This window comes from Carassius carassius, chromosome 6 (genome assembly GCF_963082965.1).
Source record: "Carassius carassius chromosome 6, fCarCar2.1, whole genome shotgun sequence".
NCBI classification, from domain to species: Eukaryota; Metazoa; Chordata; class Actinopteri; order Cypriniformes; family Cyprinidae; genus Carassius; species Carassius carassius.
Window position 1 is genome coordinate 23,062,490 of NC_081760.1, and position 21,072 is coordinate 23,083,561.

Consider the following 21,072-nt stretch of genomic DNA (forward strand, 5'->3'; position numbering starts at 1 on the left):
ACAATAAAGAGAAAATAATGATCCAGCCAGATGTCGGCGCATGAGATTAACTGTTCATGTGTGACGCGCTCTGTGAAGGACCATAAGTAGAATATATCACTAGTGCCATTCGCAAAGAATGCGTTTTTGTGTTGGCAAAGATATAAAGCAGGCAGTGGGATAGGAAAAAACACAGGAAGATAGTGGTTGAACTTGTTTTAAGTTGAGTGCAGTGTTTTTAGAATGTCATTTCATGCATGAGACGCTGCAAGAGAGGCGAGCACAACATTCAAACGCGTCCATGTTTATATAGAAAAAAACAATGGAAAAGCAGCGCAATCAATTGAAAAATTGTAAAGAACTACTACTGTAATCTATGATATTTCATGTTTTCCCCAATTTTGACATCGTCTTGAAAGCTTCTGTTCATTGTTTTTACGTAACATTTATAGTTAATAATAGTCTACTGTTGTTATACCTCCAGTCATTTTGAATTTGAATTACCTTAACATTTAAGATTTTTATAATCATTTTCCTTGTATTATTTCTGAACATATGATATGTATAAGACAAGTTTGTACAAGATGTAATTGTAGTTCATGCATCTTTTTTGCAAAGATATTTAACAAGTGATTTGTTAAACATTTACATCATGTTGACAGAACTTGGAATAGACTTTTTTTAATTAAAGGATTAATAAAGAAAAAGTTACTTAAATCATGTTGTGGTTACATTTTCAAGTTGACAAAAACTTCAAAAACGTATTTTCCGAAAAAATCTAGATTATATATATTTATACTGTATATATATATATATTGCCATATTGCCCAGCCCTACCCAAGAATTTAAAGAGTGAAGAAAAGTAGCCTGCCAAATTGGCTAGTAATTTGACAGTGTTACCCGCCACAGCTGATTTTTACCCACATTTGGCAGGCTGGCAGGTGTTAATTCCAAATCCTGGTCATAACAGTTGTTATTTGCAGCTTTGTTTTTTGTTAAGTAGCAAGGAATTATCTTGCAAAGTGTCCAGGCTGCACATTTCCAATACAGGGGTCATTTACAGTTGGACCAAAGCCATTGCTTTGTTTATCTCTAAAAAAGAAGAGGTATTTTGTTGAGCAGGAGTTGTCATTTCGTTGGTGTGCATTATAAAGAATGGTGCATCAGTGCTGGAATTAGTCTTTCTGTTTTGCTGTGTAGTTGATGAAAAGAGACAACTGCAATGTTCTGTCTAACACAGACACCCCTTCAGATGTGGCTTGCTTTCTGTTATAGTAAAAAAAAAAATCAAGCAAAAATGACCCTGATGCAGATAAAAATATGAAGTTATATTACGGCAGAACCTGAAACAATTTACCACTACAATGAGTCATACTTGATATTTATTTGCTGATCCTTACACTTAAACACAGATTGAAAAAAAAACAGGCCCCAAAATAGCACTTTGTGGTAATGGAAACATCATCAACAACAACAAAAAAAAACCTTAGTACTACAGACCTGATCTCTTTATTAATGCATGACTTTAGTGCATGCTTATTTAATTTACATTATTTTTGCCATAAACTAGATAAAACTAGTAATGTGTGATGCATAAGACAAAAGTATGACGACTGTCCTGCATATGTAATACTTCTGTTCTGGGTGAAAAAAAAAAAAACTTCTTCTAACTGTTCACTGCTGTTGATTACTAATCATCAAATGAATGCTATGTAACATATTAGGCTATAATCCAAGTCCAACTTAATAAAATATAGAAACAAACTCTTTAACCCCGCAAAATGCTGATGAAATCAGGTGAAGTCTATTATAGATTCATTATAGACAACTTCCAGATAACACTGCTGCAAATCAGCCTCATTTCTAAATATAAGCTCCTCAGAGCATGTCACCAAACGTCTTCCTTTCTTCCTGACAAATATAAATGGACTTCAAATAAGACCGATATCATCTGTAGAAAACAAATGCAGCAATTTCATGTCATGGCTTTGTTGACATAAACCAAACTACTGAGTGCAACAGTCTACACTGACCTCCAAGGACACTTGTTAAAAATGACTAATTTCTTCACTTTGTAACTAAACCAACTGATATCTTTGTTTTAGGTTCACGATGAATAACAGTGATTTGTCTGTGAGCGTTCATTGTGTTACTGGAGCCTGAGCTCTGGGTTAATGGTGCTTACAGATTCAGCATCATTAAGGGCCTATTTGAGCACAGACGGACACAGTCACAAGACCTCTCCGCTATTTTAAACACTTAACATAGTATTGTTAACCAGCAAGCAGTGCACTACACAACAAGTGAGTTTCTTTCAGCAAATATTTTAGATAATGCTTAATTCAGTTCATTTCTCCTCAACATTTACTGGATTGATCAGCAAAGCCAAGCAATGAACAATGGCATACTATTGTTTAAGATAACTCTAACAAAGCAGCATTTTCAAACAACACTGGATGGTTTCATCAGGTGCTTTTCACGGCATAGAAAAGAACAATACTACTCCCTTAACTTTTTATCAGCATAGGTTTGACTCCCTCATTCCATTCCCAGGATTCGCAGGACTTTGGATAGGCTAATTCATGAAGCATCAGCCTAGGTGTCCTTGGAGCACTTATCTAACAGCAGTATGTCAGAATGAAGAACTGGAAGGAGGTACAGATAATACTGGTAAAGCGAATGAAGATGGTGCAAAGTTGCTACAAATAACATATGTAAACTATTTAATATGCCGTGTGGATGAGGTTGAAAAGGTTGAATGAGGTAAAAAGAAAAGTGAGTTTTTTTGTTTTTGTTTATGCAGAGGTGCATTTACAGGAAGAAAATGTTTAAGATAATTGAGAGATACAACTTCAGATACATCATATAGCATATTAAAGGGGAAATACACCAAAAAATGAAAATTTTGTTCCATGTAGTTCCAAATTTGTATGCACTTCTTTCTAGGGGAAGGCATTGAACCCCCAACTGCTCTCCGGGCGCCGCAGCATTAATGACTGCCCACTGCTCCGGGTGTGTGTTCACAGTGTGTGTGTGTGCACTTTAGATTGGTTAAATAAAGAGCATGAATTCTGAGTATGGGTCACCATACTTGGCTGAATGTCACTTCACTTTCTACTGCTGAGTACACACACAAAAAGGTGTTTTGAAGAATGTTGGTGTCCAAACAGCAGTGCACTTCCATCTGCTAAAACAGCAATTCTCAAGCTTCAACAATACATTTACAAAACCATGGTCAGTAATTACACTAAACATGCACGTTCAGTACACATAAACAGGTAACACTTGAAACTAAGTATATTTGAGTGATTTATGACAAAAACTTATCATAGAAGTCATTTCTACACAAATTAGACTTGCGGGAAGTTCACATTACAAGTCTTTTGGCTGGATTTTGCTGAACCCCTGGATCACAGCCAAATTGGTGCTCATTGTGGTTGCTGAAGCTCGTATGAGCAGGTCAGCAATGTGATCCGAACCTCGAGCAGTCACAGACGCTATGATATGTTCAAACCTGTTGCATATTATCACCATCTGATCTTGTAGTGTGAGCGATGCAATGACAAGGTGGAACTAGTCCAGCCAATCACAGTGCAGTTGATATAGAAACGGAGAAAGGTCAATTAAGTTTATATATATATATATATATATATATATATATATATATATATATATATATATATATATATATATAAAACAAATGTGTATATTGTGTATTACAATGTATCATTTTACTGTTTAACTACCTACAACTCTTTCTGCAGTATGGATAGCCATTGTTGTCCACTAATTTCAAACCTTTTCTGCCATATTCTTTTTTAATGCTTTCTGTTTTTTTCAGATAAAATAATTGCACAGACCACTTGAACATTGAGTTGACCATCCGTTCAATAAGAAATGTCTTAATTGCTGAAGTTTCTTGCGAGAAAACTTATTTGCCTCTTAACTAAATGTTTTGTAGTTTGTGCACCTCGGTTCTTCCCAGTGTGTGAGTTATAGCATATGTTTTGGGCAAAAAAGTGCCCACAAGATAGAAAATCTAGCTTAAAACACGTTCTAAGTTTGTAAAATGTACTTTTTACAGTTATGTTAGTTTCATATTTTGAAAATGGAATGATTCAAGGAAAAAATCTTAAGTAAAATATAATAATATATTTTATATATAATATATCTGTGTAAACATCCATATCATATATATTATTATTTTAAGGTAAAATTACTTTAATATTTTTTTTTGAGTATTTTTAAAGGGCAACATATTTAAGGATTATTTTTTTTATTTGTATTTTTTTTTTAAACAGCATCATCAATTATTAATTTATAAATATGAGTTTTTGGGGGGTTGCACCACGTTATATATTATAATCTGTACTGACCTGTACTGATTATAATCTGGCTTGTCATAAAAAGATCAAATTGCCTGATATTTATTTATCTAAGATTGTTATTTATCTAATATTATTCACTAACCTTGACACTCAGTCAATGATATCATTACTGACCTTGACTCACACTCTAAGGTATCATAGTACATTTTTTCTGCATATGTGAAGCCACACATGACTTTGATTTAGCAGACGAAAGCAAAAATCAGTGGACATGGAACAGTTTTTTTTTTATTCTTATGTTTCTGAAATAAATGTTTACTATTGTCTACAAAATAATAAAACATTTTCCCAAACTCTGTCCAAAAAAATATCCAAACTATCAAAAATTACTAATACGTACGTGTAGTTACAGTTATTCTTATATGATTTAATGTGACCTAGATATTTTTGTCATTTATTTGATTACACTATAAATAGAGCTATTTATAGTTTATGGCTACAAATGAAACTCAGGGTCAAACATTTGGAGAACAAAACAGAAAATCCTCTTATGAAACATGTCACTTATTCTGTGATATCCCACCGCTCATTTCCAGGGTCCCAGTAGTACTAAACTATTTTCTGAGAAGACTGATCGCTGTCTGTCTGAGACAGTGTCCCTGTTGCCTTATGTGACTATTTATGGTGGGAATTACGCTATGGAAAAATATGACAAGCTGCATTCCAAGACTTAAACTGGAAATGGTGGAAAAGAGCACACAGCGAGTCTCAGAAGAGCGGAGGGGGAGCGGTAGATGTTCTCATGCTGGGCTGTGGGGCCATCTCACATCCACACATCACTGTTGAGCTATTGCCCATTCCAGATTTTTCACAATATATGTGTAATTGTCTTTATGAGGATGGAGATGATGTTGATGACGATAGTGCTGAAGATGAAATGATAGTGATGAATGTAAGCAAATTAAGTTAAAAATGTCAGTTTAGTGAATTAGGCTGTTTGATACTTGATGCATGAGGAGCGATAATTTAAGATTTTACAGCGAGCGTGGCTACATGGTGTGATGCCGCATATAAATGGTCCTGTAACATGTTGCTGTCACAGCTGCGTGGTTTATACACATATACTACACATTCACATTCAAGCATTTCAATGGGCTTAAACAGTACATTAGTATTAACTTAATTTAGAGTTAGTCATGCATTAGTTCAAGCTCCAACGACTTTCCTTTTTTTGGGCTTATTTTAAGAGACTTGCTAACTCAATAACAGCTGCTATTGGATCTGTCTGAATCGCCAAATGAATCGTTCAGTGCGATTTGGAGCCAATTCAGCAGTTTGATTGGAAAGAATCAGTTCGTGCATGAATCGGATATCACTCGTGTGCCTTAGAATGATTTCAAAATGACAAGGAGAGACAAAGTATGAATATTATTAGGAAATGTAGTGTAAAACGTATGATATTATGCTTTGGAATGTAGCGAAGTAAAAGTTTCCCCTGAAACCCCTGAAGTGGTTTACTGGGAAAGCACATCTATACAATGCATCATGTTTCTAAAAATGGTAGTAGTTTTCTTTTATTCAAGCTGTGACTTCACAAATAATAAATCCAAATTGTAATATTTTCCTTTTTTTCCTACCTTGGGATTGAAATAATCCTCCTCAGAGAACAGAGGAGAAGCTAATATCCTTGTTTCCTTGAATGGGTGAGATATGGTTTACTCAAGGGAACTTATGAAGGAAAATACATAAAGTAAACATGTTTTTTTTTTCTTTCCACTGTGGCCTGAATAAACCCCTCTTTTTGTGCAGAGATTTAATGCTTGAGCACTTATTTATTTAGTCTTGTGGCTTCTACTACCCCTTGACCCTTGCCCTTACGTCCTCTCTTCAAGGGTGATTAATTTCCACTTGCATACAAAGGGTTGACTGATGTTATTAAAACACTATCTTGTGGAGTTGTTTTCTGTGGTAACACTGGTAACCCTTGCTATCAAGTACATTCATCGTCACATATCACATAGTAACCCTTCAGAACTAGTGTAACTCAGGTTCCTTTTCAGATTTAGTTGTTTAGGTTTATCTGACCTTGAATGAGATCTGTAGATTTAGATTATAGTGTTGTGCAGATGGGTTGTTTGGACAAGAATCTAGATCAGACAAGAGGTCATTGGTCTAACCCATAGGCAAATGTAATATATGTACATATATTTAAAATTCACATGTTTGTTTGAAATATATTATATAGTTCTAGGTATCCAATAGTTATAGGAAGTAAAAAAAATTGGAAACATTTTCATAACTGGAACAATTTCATATATTGACGTGTATCTAGCCTATTCAAATATATATCTTTATGTATGTGTAATACTTTTTTGGACGTATAAGCCATACACTTATACCTATTCTAAAATATTGATATTATATAAATAAATATAACATAGACATGTATTACAAAAATATACACAAAAACACAGATTTTTTTTTATAAATACTGTATGTTGTTTAATTAATATTGCATATATAAATAAACTAAATATATAGTTCAGTAATGAAACTCTTCTGAGCAGCTGACTGGTTTACTTAAAGCCGATTGTTTATCCAATCATTTGTTCGTTCCTATCTATGTAGCGCATTAATTCCTGACTTGTATCGAATAGGTTCATACCAGCTCGCTATGGGATTTCGCTTACCCTCCACCTTCCCCAGCACCACCTTTCTAGACCTGCTCGGGGGTTCTTCCTATTTTCCTTGCAGCAGACTGAATTCAAGTCACCGTTTCACGTGCATTTCAAACGTATCCTAACTCTAGCACCAGCAATTAATTCCCATAGTTGACATTATTGAAATATTGTTGACATATATGCTTGTCACCTATAATACCGTACAAAAATCATGGTGTAGATTTTATTAACCCTCAAAGACCGATATAGCTGCCTGCAGCTAAAAATAACTGTTGTTTTTTAATGTTTAATAACTTTTGAACCGCTAATCCAATCTGAATGCTTTAAAAAGTGTTGTAAAGCAGAGATTCTCCACGGTTCTATTTATCTCATTTGGATATTCAGAGGCGCCGTAGTGCACGTGATTACGTCATCACATTTTTAAACATTAATTCGTCAGTAAAAACCAATGCTTTCGTTCCTCTGAGCCAAACAGAAATGATTGTTGACGCGTAGTCCCACCCCCGAGCCCAGATTGGTTCAAACGGTACCATATTCAACCAATAAGTAGTCTTTTGAACTACTACTTAACATATTGCTTTTGAAATATGAACGAACACAAAGTGAAAGTGAAGTCTGTCGCGAGTGCATGGATACAAACACAAACTAAAACATTTGGATGAGAAAACTCTCTGAAAAAGCACAAAAAAAAACACACGACAGAGAACTTTAACATAAAACAAACCAAAACCAAGGATGAAACAGTGGTACATATCTGATAAAGCACTGGGATTTATGACTTGTCTTGGGTCGCTAGGCGATGTCCCGGTAAAATCGATCCTGACACATATTACAGCCAACGGATGTCTCATTTATATTATGTCTATTATAATTAAATAATTATACAAAATATATAGTTTAAGAAGATAGTTTGCACTGTTGTTTTCTGTTGCACTCTGAATATTTCTCACTCATTTTGTGTAATTTGTGAATCATTTGCTCTGTTTTTGCGCTGTATTGTTGAAGACTATTTGTGCAATTGTTTTTACTATAGCATATGCTGCATAGTTTGTGTTTATAGTTCATACTCCGATTGAAAATATATTTCTCAAAAGAAGAAAAAAAACTTTTTTGGTTTGGTTTTGTTATCAGATAACACTCTTTCCATTTTCTTTACTCATTAAAATGTTTTTGGACAAATCTCTATTGTTAGTTAACGAAATAGGCCTGTTTTTCTACTTAAAAGCGCAGATAACAATATTGTAATAAATGGCTATAATTTGCTTGGGGAATGGTATATCTAAACAAAATTTTATTTGGAAGTGTAAAACACCCAGACACAACTTTCTAAAGAAAGATATCCAAACTTTAGGAGTTTCTGTTTGAGTACACAGTAAAAAAACACCCAACTGTTGCTTGCATTTTTCTTAAAGTTCTGTAATTTCGTTCATTCTTTGAGAAAACGAAAGTAAAATTAACTTTGAATTAGTTAAACTTAAGTGTAAGTCCTCCTGTTTATAATGATATATGGCACTTGATGCTGACTGCTAGAATAGGTCTGAAAAACAAAGAAAAGTGCAGGAGTGTCAGGCGCCCCAAAAATGTTCTAGGTCTTTAAGGGTTAACATATGTACATATACAAATTGTATATGTTATAAACTAACATCTTTATCAACCCAGAGAATATAGGTATGTGGAAAATATATATAATGTCTTGGATAATAAGATATTGCAGTTATTTATGCCAAATTATTCCAAACTTTGGTCAAGTGATAAATATTGCAAACACTTGTTCCAACATATCCCTCGATGTTCAGTCAGTGTATAACAAGCTACATGCTTTTATGTTCACTAAAATCATAGCAGAGGCAAATATAAGGAAAAGAAGGTACACAAACTCAAGTTAATGCCACACTCCTTCAGCAGAGATTTATACCCAATCATTGTTTGTGTGTTGTCATAGGGTTTGCCACAAGTGCGTCCCAGGCTTCCTAGTATTTCAGCAAATGGCCATCTGCATGTAAACGACCAGCTCTGAGACAGATCAGATCACTCAGCAGTCGCTTTGGTGAGAATATTGCCCAAGTTGAATGGAAACTTCATTTCAGGGCTAATATTAGCCTGGGTCTTTGGAAAATTCCTTCTGAAAGTTCACAAGCTGAGAAAAGGCAAAGCATTTGTTGGGTGTTTTGCTTGACAATATATACAAGACGAGTTTTCGATTTTGTCTTTGGGATATGTATTCAGGAGAAACTTGAAAGGTTCACCCTTGTCCTTTTACAGGCTTTCGGTGTTTATTTAGTTGAAATAAACACCAGTTATCAGAAACAGGAGATCATTTGATCCTTCTTCGAAAGTCTTTTTAGAAAGCACAAGGCTTATGACATGTTTGTCCACCCCAGAGGAGGTTTCTCACCAAGACTTGACTACTTTTGTTCAGAGACACAATAGACAATGTTTTGAGACTGAACCCAGTTACTCTAGACCTTTAGACCTTCAATATCAAAGACAAAACACATCAGTGTTTTGGGAAACAGGGTCAGACTTTTGAACTTCGTAGAGAGAGAGTGTGGCTTCATGCCAGAGACACTCTGAGACACTCTATAGAGTGTTGATTGTACAGGTACAGAGTGTAATAAAATAATTAGCAAGTGTATGAAGGATAATTTGTTAAGATATGGTGTAGAAAACACAGTAGGATTGTTGCTTTTTATCAAACATTTGGATGCTAATACCATTATTAGGCTGCCATCAGCAGTTCCACACTGCAGGATCTCTCTGTGTGTGTGTGTGTGTGTGTGTGTGTGTGTGTGTGTGTGTGTGTGTGTCATCATTCACTCCCCCTCATGTCGTTCCAAACCTGTTTGACTGACTTTCTTCTGTGGAACACAATAAAATACCTCAGCATTTTGAAAGGAAATGGGGTCCATGTTTTATTTTGTGTTTTGAAAAGAAAATAGTAATACAGGTTTAAATTACATGAGGGTAAGTGGGTAATAGTCTTAATTTTGTTAACGAAAACTATGACGAAAAATATTCTTCGTCAACGGAAACGAGATAATAAAGAGGTAATTTAAGGATAAATGAGACTAATTGAACAGGCAATATCATTGACGAAAAAAGACGAGACAAAAATGTAGTTAAAAGAACAAAACCTTTAGCAAAGCCTTTTTATTTTTGTTTTAAAAAGTGGAGCAAAAACATTTTAGACTCTTTGCGGTTGCCAGCTATCAAGACCTCAAATCCCCCAATCAGAGCTTTTCTGTTAAACGGATACGTACTCTTCCTAGCTTTTTGCTTGATGCATTCTGGTAACCATTCACACCCGCTCTCTCTGTAAACACAGACATATAGTATTTTACAAGTAAACTGGAGTTCAGCGATCTCCATTTGAAGTATTCTGCTTAAATGAAAGTGTCATTCAGTCAGTCTGTGTTCTGTCATGAATATCGACTGTATTGTTTGTGAAAGTGGTTGCAGATTGTAACATTACTTGCGAAACCACTGTGCAGCAATAAGTCTGTTTGCCTTTGTTTTAAAAGAGAAACATTAATGCAATTTGGAATTATTGGAAGTACTATTAGGTATTTCTCTGTTATAATATTCGACAGTAGCTTTTTGTTACGCCATTTTTCATAACATAGTCAGGGCGAGTGTATATATGAAGTCTTTGTTGTTTATTTAGCCTCTGATTGATATCCTGTTATGAATCTGTACACTAACATTAGATGAGGTAAATAAACCATGCAAATTATTTGATATTCAGTTGATTTGTGCTTACTGGTGTAAGAGCAAACTTCTGATTTGACACAGGACTGTAAGACTAAATTAAAAAAGCTGACAAAATGAACACTAGTTGGTAAGAATAAATTATGACAGTTTTCTTTTTGGAGTGAACTATACCTTTAATTTTGAAAAAAAAAAAATTATACAATTAGAAAACACATTGTGTATACAGTATGTAAATATTCCTTTATACTCACATGTAAATGTAACAAATGTACATATATAACATTTCCATATATGAAATATAAATATATATGAAAATTGACATGAAGTAAAAACATTTATGAAACCTATTGGAAATTGAAACATTTTCATATATTTTATGTACATATATCCATGCATATATTTATGTTTATGTATGTTTATACATGTACATGTATATCTATCTTAAAACCCACCAATACATGTTGATATTATATAAACAAATATGAAAGATAGAATTGTATTAAACAGTTCTACACTCTTTTTGTAAATAAGTTGTTTTAATAAAGCTGCATATATAAATAAAATATATATTGTTGACATATGGTTGCCACATACAATAACATAAAAATCATCATTCAAATTTTACTATGGGGATTTTATATAGGTGATAAAGTCAAGTCAAGTCACCTTTATTTATATAGTGCTTTTAACAATTCAGATTGTAAATTCGCAACTGAACTTCATTAAATAGGGAAATAGAGTGTCAATAATGCAAAAAGGCAGTTCAAAATTGAATTCAGTGATGTCATCATCCAGCTAAGTTCAGTTTAAATAGTATCTGTGCACACAAGTCGACGAAATTGCTGGAAATTAAGTGTCCCCATAAAGCTTAAATCTTCATCTACCCAGATAATATTACATTTTTAAAATAAGAATGATTTGCGTCTTCACTGACATCTAAACAACTCTTATTACTTCTTAGGTAAATCTCACCTGGCAATAGTCCATCGGGTTAACAACGAAGGAGAAGGCGACCCATTCTATGAAGTGCTTGGCATTGTCACCCTGGAGGACGTCATTGAAGAAATCATCAAGTCTGAAATCCTGGATGAGACAGACTTATATAGTATGTGTCATGAAAGTCTCTTTGTAAAGCAGTTTAAATAGTACATAGTAAAATTAAGTACAATAACCGCAGCATGGATTTTGTCCTCTATCTATTGACGTATGAATACATTGTTAAAATACCTTGCGATGTCTCTTGCTGTGGAATCGTTTTATATAATAAAATTTCAACAGATTGTTTTAGCATTTACTTCTAACTGGCTTAACATTACAAAAACTTTTTTAGGTGTCATTGTAAATATAGATGTGCAAACATACAAGGCAAGGCATTTTACACAGCATTGAACTTTCTTCCCGTCATCCCACTTTTCCGACAGCCGATAACAAAACAAAAAAGAAAATCACCCATCGAGAGAGGAAGCAGGATTTCTCGGCTTTCAAGCAGATGGACAATGAAATGAAGGTTAAAATATCACCTCAGCTTCTACTGGCTACTCTGCGTTTCCTAGCAACAGGCAAGTGTACTGCATTGCTGCTTGATTTACCCCAGTGTGTCCTGTGACTGTAGTGTGGATGGGCTGCTCACAGCAGAGGAGGAGCTTGGTCACTGGTTTTTGGTGAAAGTCATGCCATGATGTATTTTATTTTTATTTGTTTTGCCATTTAAAGTTTCTGGTATGATTAGCATGCTACTAGCATGATTAGCATGTTACTAGCATGTTGTTAGAATGCTTCTAGAATGGGTAGCAAGTTACTAGCATATTGTTTGCATGTTTCTATGCTAATTAAGCTAAAACCAGTTGATACAGTAAAAAAACAGCTAAGAACTGAATGGCCTGCTAAAAAAGTGGAGAAAAACACTTTAAAACCATCTTGGGGTACCAGCCAAAGCAGTCAATCAGCTTACGCTGGTTTTAGCCTATTTTTTATTTTTTTTCTGTAGGGAGTTGTTAAGCTTTGCTATAGCAATAGACACCTTAAATACAACATAAGTCTTATTGTATAAAAGTTTTCACCCCCTCAATGAAAGTCTATGGGATTTTAGGTGGTTTTGATAGTCTGGTTTACGAAAACAAGCCGGATCGTTTAGAAAAGATAATGCAACCCAACCCTTTTTCAAGCCAACTTAATTAAAATACTGTTTTCTATTGTAATATATTGTAAAATGCAATGTATACCTGCGAAGCAAAGCTGCATCTTCAGCAGCTTTTATTCAATCATTATAATATGTAATGTGTTGCTTAGTAAACTTTTATTATTATCTGCTTGTTAAGTCATGAGGTAAGAAATATTGGTTTTGGACCAAGCCTCTAATTGTTTCACTTGAGAATTCTATCTCAACAGCCATTGTTTATTCATATTACACATTTAAGCCAAGCATGTAAAAATATGTATATTTGTACCATTATAAATGTATATTAGCACCATTTTTTGCTGATGGAGCATTTGCCTTAACAAGCGGGTTATCAGGGTTGATGCTGCTTAATATTTTTGTGGATTTTTATCTTTTTTTCAGGATTTTACATTTACATTTAAAGAATAGAATGTTTAGAAAATAACTTTTTATTTGAAAATAGAAAAAAAAAATCTAAACGTCTTTACTGTCACTTTTGGTCAATTTAATGCATTTTCTTTCCATTTAATGTCACTTTTGAATTTCTTACTAAATAAAATGATTATTTTTTTAAATATGTCTTACTGACATTTGAATGCTAGTCTGAATAAAATAAATGAATATTACATGTAAACAGTAAAAATATGTAAATATATAAACCAACACCTAAGCAGCATTCTTTGTAAATCTCAGCAGTTCTTCAATGTTCTTTTTCTTCTTCTCTGATTCTCTCTCACTACCAAATGTTGTTTCATAGTGTCTCTTAAAAACTTTGTATTTTTAAAATAAAATTCTCAAATTGATAAAAAGTAAATAAAATGATTTCCCTGCAGTTCATTAAATTTTTTTCAGAATGATTTAACTGTTCAAAAGTGACAGTAAAGCCATTTATTATGTGACAGCAGATTTCTATTTCAAATAAATTCTGTCTTTACAACTTTGTCAAAAAAAAAAAAAAAAATCCACAAAAATATGAAGCAGCACAACAGTTTTCATCATTGATAATAATGTTTTAACTGTACTTTTGATAAAACAAATGCAACTTTGCAGAGCATAAGCAAATACCTATGAGTGGTAATGTACATTATGTTTTTGTATAATTGCTGATTCTTGCATTTTTGCACAACCCTTTGCTTTATTGTAGATCAAACCGCTGTTAAAAGGTCCCAAGGGTGGTTGTGTATAATAGAGATAAAAAGGGCATGCCAAACATTTTCTGACTGGTGTTCCCCTTTAAACCTAATGCCAGGATTTGGAGAGAAATTTCCTGTTGTGGCTTACGCTAATCATTGATTAACAAATACAATACCTACAATACTACAATTGCGTTCCCTGTTCAAGGAGGGACCAGCTGCCAGTTTACACAGATACTGTAAACAGAACAATGTTACAATGAGTTATTTAGCAAAAGCCCATCATAAAGGACACATATTAAATAAATGAAATTAAATATTCAGAGAAACTTTCCTGCACACAATTGAAAGCGTTAACTAGAATAACAAAAAAAGAATTAGCTTTACCCAAGGTTTACTTATATACTGTGAGATGTTTTGAAACCTGAAAATGTGATATTACCTTTTACCCATGGTTTAGAATGGGCCTGAGTTAACAATTTTAAGTGCAAAACCCACAGGAACAGGAAGATGATGATCATGACATGTCTACTTTTGCTTTACAGAAGTAGAAGCATTTAGTCCAAGCCAGATGTCTGAAAAGATCCTTCTACGTCTCCTCAAGCACCCCAACGTCATCCAGGAGCTCAAATATAATGAGAAGAATAAGAAGGCCATCGAACATTACCTCTTCCACCGCAACAAGCCTGTGGACTATTTCATCCTCATTCTGCAGGTCAGCTTGGTTGTTTGGTCAAGGGTTGCAGAAGGCATAGAGAGAAGGGATTGAGGTTATTAGCCTAGAGCAAGCTGGGATTTTAGCAAGTATTTAACACGCACAGTATGAAAAGTTTCAACTAATGTACCTATGTGAAAGAAGAATATTGTAGTGAGTATTGTTAAAGACCGCCATGCCTCTGAAACGAATCCTTCAGTATTAACAGTATCTACTTGAAGTGGCTTAAAAAACAGTTCCTAGCTATACTGAATGTCTGATTTTCAGTGTGATCTGTTCTCTAAGGGGAAGGTGGAGGTGGAGGCGGGGAAGGAGGGAATGAAGTTTGAAGCTGGGGCTTTCTCCTCGTATGGGATGATGGCTCTCACCGCTACTCCAGGTAAGCACAACTAAATCCAAATGTCTTCCATTTTATTGACTGAATACCAATTTGAATACTTATACTAAGAACGAAAAGTATATACTCAAACGTCAAACTTTACCTCACCCAAAGATTCAAGTGGTTTTATGGTGGTTTTAAAGGAATAGTTCGCCCAAAAATAAAAAAAGTACAGATCTTCAGGCCGTCCGAGATGTAGATGAGTTTGTTTCTTCATGGGACCAAATTTGGAGAATTTAGCATTACATCACTTGTTCAGCAGTGAATGGGTGCCGTCAGAACGATAGTCTGAACAGCTGATAAAAACATTACAATTCCACACAACTCCAGACCGTCAGTTGTGCCAGTCCAACATGTCTTGTGAAGTGAAAAGCGGCAAGTTTTCTCATTCTGACGACACCCATTCACCACAGAGGATCAACTGGTGAGCAACAAACTTATCCACATCTTGAGTACATTTTCAGCTAATTTTTATTTTTGGGTGAACTGTTCCTTTAAGAAATAATACTGCAATGCAAAATTGTCTTGATACCGCAGCATACACCCACATACCCTGCAATAGTGCAGAAGGTTGTGGGCTGTATTAGTCCAAAAAGTATGCGGGGATGCATACTTTGAAGATCCACAGGAAGCAGAGCCTCATTCTGGCACCTTTGACATACTATTTTCAATCTACCATGATTTGAAACTCACTATTCCCAGTCAGACATTATTGAATGAAGACTGTGTTTCAGACACTATATCAGAAATTCAGAAGAGTCAAAAGGTCTCTTTCCAGAGATCAAATGGCAAGAGAATTTGTGTGTCATTGGTTTTGTATTGTTTTTTTAAAGTACTGATTCTGTAATCTTTAAGGGCAGGCAAAATGATGTTAAAATAGTACATTGGTGGCAGAAGAAATCTGTGAAATGATCAAGATTCTGCTTTAATCGTATTTCACAGTACATATATTTGTGCAGCTGTCAGTTTGCAGGATTGCTTTATGTTTTTACATGAGAGCAATACAGCTAGCAATACAGAGTGGGATGTGTTTTATTTTAAAATGTGACGTGACAAGATGGATGGATGGAACTGTTATTTTTGTAAATCATAATAAACAGTTATTTTGCCAACTATTATAGTTTTAGTTGACATACTCCATATGGTCAAGCAACTTAGCAACCACAACATACTTCCACTTATATGCAGCATTTGTCTATCAAATATGACCCATCTTGGGCATTTTATAATGTTAGCTGTACTGTTTTGAGAGCAGATGTTTATGGACTGATGCCAGAATTATAATTCATTTGATATGAATAATAACAGCTTTTGGTTTGTGGAAAAGAAAACATTAATCAAATAAAATGAAGCGGCTTTAATTTTGAAGTATTTTAAAACACTGGATTATACCCAGTTTAATACACACACACACACACACGCACACACACACACGCACGCACACACACACACGCACACACACACACACACACACACACATGTTGTCATGATATACAATTATTCCAGTGGTCCTGTGACTGGTGAATTTTGCTTATATAAATCATAGTTCTTTCACTATTATATTCTTCGACTTTATATTTTATTGATCCAACTGAACATAAAAAGTACATAAACGTTTTTTGGGAAAGCATGCACCATCTCAACAAATTATGTTGAACAGTTTTAGATCCATCAGAGATTTGTAGGAGTTGTGTACCATGTGCTAGAAGTTTAGGGGAGTAGCACAGAACATAGGGGACCTCTGGTGGTGACAAAATAGGCCTGCATTAATACTTAAAGTGCTTCATTATGGGGAAAGGAGAATCTTTTCTCCTTTTTTTCAGATTAAAATAAGTGGGGGGGGGGAGGGTTTGTGTGAGATTTTCTCCACTCCTTGATCTTTCAGCCATGTTCCCAATAGTTCCACCTTTCAGTCACCTTGTAGTTTTGTTTCCAAACTTCTTGTGATGCTTTTTTCTTCCTCCTCCTCTTTATTCTTCTCTGTAGTTCCTCTCTCCCTGTCTCGTACCTTTGTGGTCAGTAGGGCCCAGCCTGTTGCTGGATCTCCAGGTATAGTTAAACCAACATACTTGACAAGTCATGGTGTCCTTGTTACGGCCTAAATTCAGTTTTCGATGCTTTTTGTCCAGTTAATGTCAGAATCATTTTTGACTAATCAAACTAAGTAAAGGTCAGACATCTGTCTGTGACTCATTCTAAATCATGCCGTTTGTTACAGTAAACCCACAGAATCCCTCCCACACATTTTTACTTCACAGGCCTCCTAGAGTAAAGGGCGACAGCGGGGCCATACACACACACACACACACACACACACACACACACACACACACACACACACACACACACACACACACACACATACTGTTCCCTGCTCTCACACAACTCATGCTGACTGCCAGCATGTCGGGTTCAGAGTCGGGCCCCTTCAGGCTAGCATTGGAGCCTTGAAATAAAGACGTGGTGGCTCCCTCACTCCACTCACACATCCAAACACGGATTACATACATTCCAACCAAATTGTGGAATTAACACACCCCTGCTGTTGAAACCTTTGTGTGTATATGTGTGTGTGTGTGTGTGTTTGTGTTAGAGCAAGAAAGAAAGAGTAAATGTATGTTCTGGAGTGCAAAAGTGTGCATATTTCAGTGTCTGTTAGCTGGTGTTAGTGTGGGCGAGGGAGGAGAATGTTTGTATGTGTGTGCTCTTGTAAATGTCCCCGCTCTTTATGAAGTGGAAAACATAAGCTGTGTTTAATTAAAATCAGGCCAGTCTTCACTTTGAAAGGTCTTAGGCTTTTGGTGATACTCTTGCCAGCGGCAACACTTTACATACATGAAACACCCCTTCATAACTAGCAGAGCTATTATTGAGCTCTAAAAGGCTGTTACAAGCTATTATAAAATAATAATATACCATGTGTCTCTATAAAGTTGGATTTGAGTGACTTGTCACTAAACTATTTTACAAATATGGACTGCTGTTCACAAGTTTTGGGTCAGTAATATTTTTTTATGTTTTTGAAAGAATTCTGTTATGCTCACCAAATGCATTAATTTTATCAAAAATACAGTATTGTTGTTAAATATTATTACAGTTTAAAATATCTAATTTGTATGTGAATATATTTTATGATGCTGGTTTGTCGATGAAGAAACATCAATGCTGAAAACAGTTGTGCTACTACAAATTTTTGTAGAAGCCTTGCCAAGATTTTCAGGATTTTTGTGCGTGTGTGTGTAACATTATAAAGGTGTTTACTGTCACTTTTGATCAATTAAGTGCATATGTGCTGAATAAAAGTATTTCTTTCTGAAAAAAAAGACAGCCAAACTTTTAGACAAAATCGTTTATTTTTTAAACAGGTTTGAAACATACCCCTGTTGTGTGATAGGTCAGACAAACAGATAGTCCCGCCCCCAACTCACGCCATTGGTTGAGCAGTTGTTGCTACATCAGACTGTTCAAACAACAAGTCAGATAATTAATATTCATGAGCGAGGCTGATAAGTTTTACAGTGTCCCCCCCCCCCTCCCTTTTGAGATTATTTCTGCACCCCTGATTGTATGCGTTTGCATGTTTTTTCATGATTAAAAAAATACTTATGCTGTCCTTTTTCCTGTGCAGAAAACAAATCACCCCCTCGGCCATTTGGAATGAACCATTCTGACTCGTTAAATCGTAGCGAGCGGATTGAAGCCATCACACCGTCACTTGGCAGCAGTAACCACCAGCTCAATGCCTTCTTGCAGATATATGTGCCGGACTATTCTGTCAGAGCTTTGTCAGACGTACAGTATATTAAGGTAAACAGAACCCACACACTCACTTGCAAGTTTCTGTACATTTTCTTGTCATTACAACCAAGATACCCAAAACAAAATCCGTGTAATTCTTCAGAAGCCATTTTTTGAGACCATTGTGGGGCTCGGGGGCTCAAACTGTGGCCTACTGGCTGTGGCTCAGTGGCAAGCATGGACTAGGGCTCAGTTCCAAAACAGTGCCTGTGGCTCAATGGCGAATGTGGATTTGAGTGTTGGCTCTGGGACAGATGTGGACTAGGGCACTGGGTAGGGTCTGTGGCAGATGGAGACATGGGTTGTTGGTGGTCATGGACATTTTTTTTCTCAGTATAGAAAACATTATAACAATCGGAAGAACCCTTTTCCTCTATAGAACCTTTTGTGCAATGGAAAGTTTCCATGGATGTTCAAAGATCTTCATGGAAACATAGTCCCTGTTTACACTGGATATTAAGATGTACTTTGGTTATTGAGGGAGACCTATTTCTCATTTCCATGTTCTCCGAAGTGGAAGTCGTCATAGTTGGGTAAACATCTGTAGTAGTGAATGGAAACTACAACAAATATTATTTTTATGACCACATTGGTCAGCAGAGAGAAAGATGTCAAATTCGCTGCCACTCCCTCAGCCAATGTATTAGAAACTCATTACCCTTCAAATTGCGCAAATTTAAATTGCGAATTGAAAACGCAAAAACGCCCATATGTTGCAAAAAAATGTTTTTACGCTCGCATGAGGTGGTTTTTCAGGCAATGCGAAAAAGGAATAATTCGCAAAACTACAATGGAAATGGAATTTTTTTTTTTTTTTTTAATTAACAGGTCACATGGCTTATGTAAAAAATCATATGATTATTCCTCAATGTACTATAATTTCCAAGAAACATTTCAAATGTGGCTGCTCTCAAGTATAAGAGGCTTTCCCTGCCATTAATGCTTAGACTATTTACACTGCACGTCTGCAGCACGTTACAGCTCCGAAATGGCCACAGGAGCTGATCGTGGCCACTATAGTTAATGCTTGTGTTACCAGTCGCGCCACGGCATGTCCCAGAAGCTGTTCTCCACACTGCTTCAGTCAAGATACACACATACACCTCCTTCATTTAAATATAATTGCTAGTCTAGCCAAAACCCCGTCAAAATCCCATCAAAATCTGTTGAATAGGTAAAAAAAATACATTTTAGTCGCATAACATCGGTTAATGGAAACACCGTCATGTCGCAATACTTCTTTATCGTCATTTATAAAATATCGCCAAAGTTTTTAGCAAATTTATAAATGGAAACGCGCCTACATCTGTGAAAAGGGTCAAACAATAAATGAGACAAAATTTCAAGATAAAAGTTCTACTAAACAATGAAAAATTGTTACAACCGGTTTATTCACCTTGTTTTGATTATTTACTTTTGTCTTTACCCATTTGTTTTTTCGTTACCCCCTTTTCTGTGTTCTATTGACAGGTAACGCGCCAGCAGTATCAGAACGCCGTCATGGCATCACGCATGGACAAAACGCCACAGTCCTCAGAGAGCGAGTACACCAAAATCGAAATGACTTTGACAGAGCTCCATGACGGAGTGACTGATGAAACCGCCACTCTGTTCAACCAGACACAGAACTGTGTGGCCCACAACAAGACGAACCACACAGGCCACTGCGAGGGGACCATCTAGCCCTCAGTGGGGTGGTGGAGCGAAGTGGATAGCAGAACCCTGGAGTTGCTCACCACCCCAAACCACTGTAATCTGGTAGTGCAGTGCTACCACGGCCTGAGCTTGGCTTGGGTTGATCCAAGGCGAAATGGGACAGTCCAGTGACCCGATCCAGTCCCATTCATTCAGATAAACCACAGTGTTTATGTCCCCCAGACCAAAGAGTTTGGAGGATGGACGGTTTTTCTCCAGCTACACTCAAACTGCCCCGTGATGTTCACTAACACAAAAGAAATACTCCAGGCAGATGCTGTAATAGGGTAAATCAAAGACTGTTCCATATACTGCTTTGAAGGAAACCGTGAATCAAGAGTATTCTACTCACATATTTATTTATTTTGTATGCGTTTGTACATACATGCATGTCTGAGGATATAATTGTCGGCACATTGCAAACACCTGTCTGTAAATTGTGCATGTGTATGTGTGTGCCTCTATGAGTGTCACTGATTTCATGCACATGCTCTA

At 35.7% G+C, this 21,072-nt stretch overlaps 1 protein-coding gene across 1 annotated transcript in view; it reads left to right on the plus strand.

Moving 5' to 3' along the window:
- Positions 1–21,072, plus strand: part of LOC132142510 (metal transporter CNNM2-like) — a 29,615-nt gene extending 8,543 nt beyond the window's left edge. The window contains exons 2-7 of the mRNA XM_059552443.1: positions 11,661–11,804; positions 12,121–12,258; positions 14,536–14,705; positions 14,991–15,084; positions 18,713–18,891; positions 20,353–21,072. Of these exons, the coding sequence (XP_059408426.1) occupies positions 11,661–11,804; positions 12,121–12,258; positions 14,536–14,705; positions 14,991–15,084; positions 18,713–18,891; positions 20,353–20,565 (938 nt within the window). The 3' untranslated portion in view covers positions 20,566–21,072. The remainder of the gene's footprint in view (positions 1–11,660; positions 11,805–12,120; positions 12,259–14,535; positions 14,706–14,990; positions 15,085–18,712; positions 18,892–20,352) is intronic.